At 37.9% G+C, this 6,270-nt stretch overlaps 1 protein-coding gene across 1 annotated transcript in view; it reads left to right on the top strand.

Annotated features, from left to right (window-relative positions):
• LOC109835561 (actin-related protein 6) overlaps positions 1 to 6,019 on the top strand; it is a 6,684-nt gene extending 665 nt beyond the window's left edge. The window contains exons 2-9 of the mRNA XM_020403528.1: positions 5 to 521; positions 3,887 to 4,103; positions 4,187 to 4,250; positions 4,592 to 4,676; positions 4,791 to 4,841; positions 5,243 to 5,305; positions 5,384 to 5,647; positions 5,737 to 6,019. Coding sequence (XP_020259117.1) covers positions 5 to 521; positions 3,887 to 4,103; positions 4,187 to 4,250; positions 4,592 to 4,676; positions 4,791 to 4,841; positions 5,243 to 5,305; positions 5,384 to 5,513 — 1,127 coding nt within the window. The 3' untranslated portion in view covers positions 5,514 to 5,647; positions 5,737 to 6,019. The remainder of the gene's footprint in view (positions 1 to 4; positions 522 to 3,886; positions 4,104 to 4,186; positions 4,251 to 4,591; positions 4,677 to 4,790; positions 4,842 to 5,242; positions 5,306 to 5,383; positions 5,648 to 5,736) is intronic.

Raw genomic sequence — 6,270 nt, 5'->3', positions numbered from 1 at the left:
CGAGGCTACCTCGTCAACCCCGACCTCCAGCGCGAGGTCTGGGATCGCATCCTTCGCCTCCTCCAGAACCCTAACCCTAACCCTAGCTTCGACCCCTCCTCCTCCTCCCTCCTCCTCGTCGAGCCTCTCTTTAATCCTCCCTCTCTCCAGCGATCCACCGACGAGATCGTGTTCGAGGACCTAGGGTTTCAGTCTCTGTTCGTTGCCGACTCGCCGTCTCTAGTTCATCTCTACGAGGCTAGCCGGCGAGACGCTGATGACATCGCTTCGAAAGCTCAGTGTAGTCTTGTTGTTGATTGTGGGTTCTCTTTCACGCACGCCGCTCCGGTGGTGCAGAACTTTACGCTCAATTATGGAGTGAAAAGATTGGATCTTGGAGGGAAGGCGCTTACGAATTATCTTAAGGAGCTGATTTCGTATCGGGCGATCAATGTGATGGATGAGACTTTTATTGTTGATGATGCCAAGGAGAAGCTTTGCTTTGTGTCGCAGGATGTGCCCAGGGATCTTCAGATTGCGAGGTGATTCCATTGTCTAAAAATTTGATTTTGGGTAGTCATTGACATTATATGGACAATGTGGTTGGTTGATTATTTGATAAAAGAGAGCGTTTCCCTTTGATTGTTATCACCTCAATTAGGCTTGACAAAAACCCTAAGAACTTCGGGGTGATTTGTTCAAACACCCTGAACTTCCCTTCGAAACTTTCAAAAAGTTTTTGCGGGCAAATTTCGTTTTTGATAAAATTGTTTCAATTTTGTGGAACTTGCAGAAATTCCAAGAATTTTGTGCAAATCATCCGAAGCTTGGTATAGTATTATCTAGTTCACAATGCCTTGCGGTTCCACATTGACTATGTACAGTCTAGTCCTGAATAATCCTGGCATCAGCCCTTTAGCTTTGCACTGAACTAGTCCCGGATGAAGACTACAATGCCGGCATTACCATTCGTGATGCTCGCGGGGTTGGCCATCATACCAAGTGTAAGGGACTTGTAAGGGACCTAGGAGTCTTTCCCTTAGGAGCTTGCTGTTAGTGGGAGGGAACCCAAATCTCATACAAACCCACATTGTCTCCCCATTTAATCAATGTGGGACTAAATCGACCCTAAACATCCCTTGATTGTTAACAGCTCAATTAGTATTGACAATGTATAAATGACTGAATTGTTTTCTTCTTCGAAGTCAAACCTTATTATCTATTTTATAGGGCCTTGCAATTCCTTACAGCTAACCTCTTCATCTTTTTCTTTACTTTAAAAGCTTGTTGATACTAGGGAAGTTTGAAAGGTTGTTCTGAAGCACAAGAGTTTGCATGATTTTTATTATCAGCTCTCTCATTTATAGATTTCCTTTCTAATGTTTATGGGAAGGCTATGTCTTGCCCATTCTCTTTATGTTGTTTATGTGACGGCCATATCTTGCCCATTATCTTCGTAATCTTGAATCATTGGTTGTGACATGTATCATTCACTTCTGGAACATGTCAGACAATTCTTAGATGTACCTTCAATTACAATTATGTTTTGTTATTTCCAAACATTTCTTGGTACATATTGAAACACTTCTAAAACAATGGTTTCATACTCTTTACACGCTTGATATTTATCTACTTAATGTATTAAAGATTGTGTTTAGTAGAAAAAGATGTCAACATAATGACTTTTATAAAGTATAATAATTTACTATATATATTTCAATATGAGAAGTAGGATACATTAAGGTATGTGATAAGGCAGCGAACACCAAAGATCTATTTCCTATCAAGTATAACAAGTACTATGGGCTAAATTTAGGTCATGTACTGTTTATATAATTATATTGTCAAAATTTTGGGTTTGCTCATCTGCATGAACCAACTTGTCTATACATATATGTTTATGTTTACATACGCTCACTTATTACCCTTATAATAGATTCTTACTAGGGGGAAAAATCTCTCCCCACGTCTCGCCTATCCACCCACCCTCCCTCCCTCCATAAAAGGACATGAAGGGAGGGAGAGGATGGGTCAGGGGAAGCGAAGGAGAGAGCATGGGTGGATAGGTGTCTCAGGGTGTATGTTGATTGACTAAATATCAAATACTTCGATTATTACTCTAGGTATTTATTCAAATTCGATTTAAGAGATCATTAAAGAGAATCAAATATTTATTACCTTATTAGTATTTTAAACAAATCAAATGCGATCTTTACACATTAGATTCATTTGCTTATCAAAATATTCATTTAAATTTCTATCCATTGTAAATTGTATTTATTACTCACTTGATGTTATTTTTTACTGTCATTTTTTAAGTTAGAGTTCTATGCTAATTTTGAGAGACTTAAGAGCAAATCAATTTCATAACCAAATATTTAATTATAATTCTCTACGTCATAGTCATAGAGGAATAATTTATAGTTCTGAATTAAAATGTTATTTTGAGAACAAATTATTTAGCCAAATGAAATTAGATCTATAACCATATTAAATAACTTTTTAATTACATAGATTTATTTTTTTAAACTATAGAATATTAATCAAATAAGTATATTTTCATACTCGATGAATATATTCATATTCATATTCGGATTCAGAGAAGGAACAGACGCTGAATTAAATCCGAAACTTTTAAAGGAATACAATATGACTACCTTAGTATTCGATCCAAATCATTTCTAGCCTTATTTGTGAGAGAGCTAGAGAAGAATATGAATAGGAAAGTAGCATATCTGGTCTGAATGGGCCTCTGTTGGAGCTAGGGCTGAGCACGGTTCGGTCCAGACCGAAAAAACCGACCGAACCGACCCGAAAAAATTGGTTTTAAGAGTAGGGCGGTTCGGGTCGGTTGAAAACTTTTCAATCCGAACCGATCCGAACCGACCGAATACCCCATGGTCTAAATACCCATTCTGCTCAAACCCGACCTATCCCCAAAGGCAAAGTCTCAAACTCTCAAATCCTAAACACCTAAACTTCCCTTCCCCCTTTCCCAGCTGCCTCAGTTCCTCTCTCTCACTCTCTCTCACTCCTCAGTCCCACAGTCCACCGCTCTCACTTCCTCTTCCTCTTCCTCACTTCCACAGTCTTCATGGCCGAGGTCGAAACATCTCCTCAGGTTCAGGATCTGTCTTCGACTTTGGGGGGACACCCGCACCCGTCACCGTCGTCGAGACTGAGGTATAAACTTTATCTTTTTCTCTTCTTCAAGCTTCTGATTGCAATTATTCTTTAATTTTGATTTATTTCCTTGGATACAACAGCTAGTAAGTTGAGATATCGGCCTATCAGTTTACTGTTTATTTATGCACTACTATTCTCTTATGATTTCTGAGTTTGTGCTTTGATAACGATCCTTAATTTGTTTTCTGGTATATATGTTTTCATGGATGATGATTTTGTTCCTTTTTTCCCCTCTTGTTTTTCCAAATTAAGTCGGCAACCCCTGAAATACTACTATTTAATATTCATGGGATCCCTTACCCGTCACGATATATTCTATTTGATTTAGCATTTGGCAAGTCTACTGTTTAAGTCATTCTGAAAACGAAGTTAGAACCGAACAAACTGAACCGAACCGACTTGCAACGGTTCGGTTCGGTTTTGAATTATATGCGGTTCGGTTCGGTTGTTTAAAATTTGGTAAAAACCGACCCGAACCGAACCGTGCTCAGCCCTAGTTGGAGCGTCAAACATTACCTAGTTATTCTAAACAAGGAGCATCCCTCCAGGTCTTTTTAGAGCGATGCTTAGGACGAGTATGAATAAAGAGCTTTTAGTAGGTAATCATATTATAGAAATGTAGGCAATCATAAAATAGAAACACAGTAGTTTTCTTATATGATATCTCAAATGTGTGGATTTGTTTTACTCTACTTTAGTTCATTGTTTACTGTTTTTCTAGGAAACCTGGGAAAGACAACCTATTCAAGTGCACATATGTTCTACCTGATGGTATTGAACACACGAGAGGTTATGTTAAAGACATGGATAAAGCACAAAGGTACCGTTCTTTGCAAAACGGAAGCTCAAATATGAAATCAAGGGTGAAGGAAACAGTTGATTGTCAAGAAGACACAGATGGGGTTGAGGATAGGAAGAAAACAAATTTGTCAAAGAATGTAAATCTAAACCATGATTTCTGGACAAAAAATTAATTTAAGGTTTAATCTAGTTTTGCGATCTAAAGTTTTCTTCCATGCAGGAGTTTAACTTGACCAACGAGCGTTTTCTTGTACCTGAGATGATCTTCCGACCTTCTGATTTAGGTTTGTATTAAATTGAACCTTGTCAATAGCATGGACACTTTGGCTATGTATATCTTAAAGAACCTATGCTGTAGCACGTGATTTTGTCACGAGAGAATTTGTGAACCTTGTTCCTATAAACCTTCTACATATTTATTTTGTGGTAGTTATTAAATCATTAGTATTCACACAGCTGCATAATTAACATATGCTCAAAATAACTGATCAGATCAGAGATTCTTGTTTCATGTGACAATGCATTGTTAAATCATGGCCTCTGACTAATGGAGGACTTTACCCTGCATCATATTTTTGAATAGTTATGAGAGCTTCATGTAATTGTTTGCGCTGGATATCCACAGGCATGGATCAAGCTGGACTTGCAGAATGCATAGTTCGAGCAGTTCACTCTTGCCATCCTCATCTTCATCCTGTACTGTTTGAGAGGTGATCTTACTATCTGTTACAGGAAAAAAAAATCCTTTTCTAGATTTTGTAGTTATGTATATTTAATCTTGCTTATCTTTGTTAATATATGTGCTTACGATTCTCTGCTTGCAGTATCGTCTTGACTGGTGGAAGCACACTGTTCCCTGGATTTGCAGAGCGCCTGTGAGCTTTTTTTTTGCCTTCCCGTTAATTGCATATACATCTCCTGAACTATGGTGTTGAAGCAACTTATATCCTCTTAACTAGTCTATTTACGCTACCCCTGAAACTTAGATGATGTCCCCTTTTTTGCCGACAATTTAGAGGACAATGCATTATTTTTCAGTTAAACTGGGGACGAAACTTATTTATCGTCGAGTGATTCCCATATCATATCTCTGCCAAATTCGAGAAATAATGTCGTGTAAAATTAAGTGGGCTAATTGCTAATAAAGTAAATTAGGGTATACAAAGTGGTTGCACCCTTTGCGCCCTCATAATCCTAGGGGTGTGTACTCTTTTGGCATTGTGCAAAAATTTTCTGCTCTATAATCCTTTCCTTGTTTTCCTTGTTCCTCACACAGAGAAAAGGAACTCCGACCTCTCGTTCGTGATGATTATCAATTGAAGATAACAACTCAAGAAGAGTATGATCTATCTTCACACAGCTATTCTCTCCTTTTATTCTTTCGTTCTTTTTATCCTCACTTCTTCTTCTTGTTCAGTTGCATTAAAGGCGTGTGGAGAGGTGGATCACTTCTGGCATCAAGCCCTGATTTTGAATCCATGTGCGTTACTAAATCAGAGTACGAGGAGCTTGGGTCCACTCGTTGCCGACGTCGATTTTTCCATTGAACACCTGAAAAAGAAATGTGTAAGTGTGGTCCATATCTGCATTCATTTCAACGACGATATGCAACTGGAGCCAGATACTTTATGATATCAAAAGGAAAATCGGAAGTGTTTTTAAGTCCCAAGTCAAATTAGAGGTAATAGCATTTATCACTGACAGTTAAGGCCTGTTTGCATGAAAATGCTCAGCAGCTCATACAAAACCATGACGTATTATTTTATGCAGGAATGAGAGCATCTACATCTAGAATTTTGATGCATTGCAGCTCACTGTGGCGCGCAGCCCATCGCTGTATATGATTTTGGTGCTACTTCTAGGTTCTCACATCTCTAGTCAGTTATGCAGAATGAAACATCTTATATCTGTATGTTTGTAATATCAGACTTGGTGTATTTTGTTATATTTTCTTCTTAATTTTCCTATGATTGAAGAAATTACAAAAGAGTAGCTTGTTACCAAATCATGGGCTCTTATGAGTTAAGCTTCTTTGTGCTGTCCTTTTCCTTCCCATAGGCGGTCTTTTCGGGTTGGTTTGAGCTTTTTTTTCTTTTTCTTTTTAGGGGCTATTTGGTTGGTTTATCATTTTATTGGGAAATATTATTCTATGTGAAAAACCTATTTTTTTGGGTTTTTCAAAGTTTTCTATAAAATTGATTGTTGGTGTTTGGTTCACACATAAAACATGGTGGGAAATCAATTTTCACACTTTTTTTTGTTTGGTTGGTATCTAAAAAAGGGAATTTTTTTGGTTGATTAGGA

This window comes from Asparagus officinalis, chromosome 3 (genome assembly GCF_001876935.1).
Source record: "Asparagus officinalis chromosome 3, Aspof.V1, whole genome shotgun sequence".
NCBI classification, from domain to species: domain Eukaryota; kingdom Viridiplantae; phylum Streptophyta; class Magnoliopsida; order Asparagales; family Asparagaceae; genus Asparagus; species Asparagus officinalis.
The sequence above is the reverse complement of the archived record's forward strand: the minus strand, read 5'-3'. Positions and strand labels throughout refer to the sequence as shown.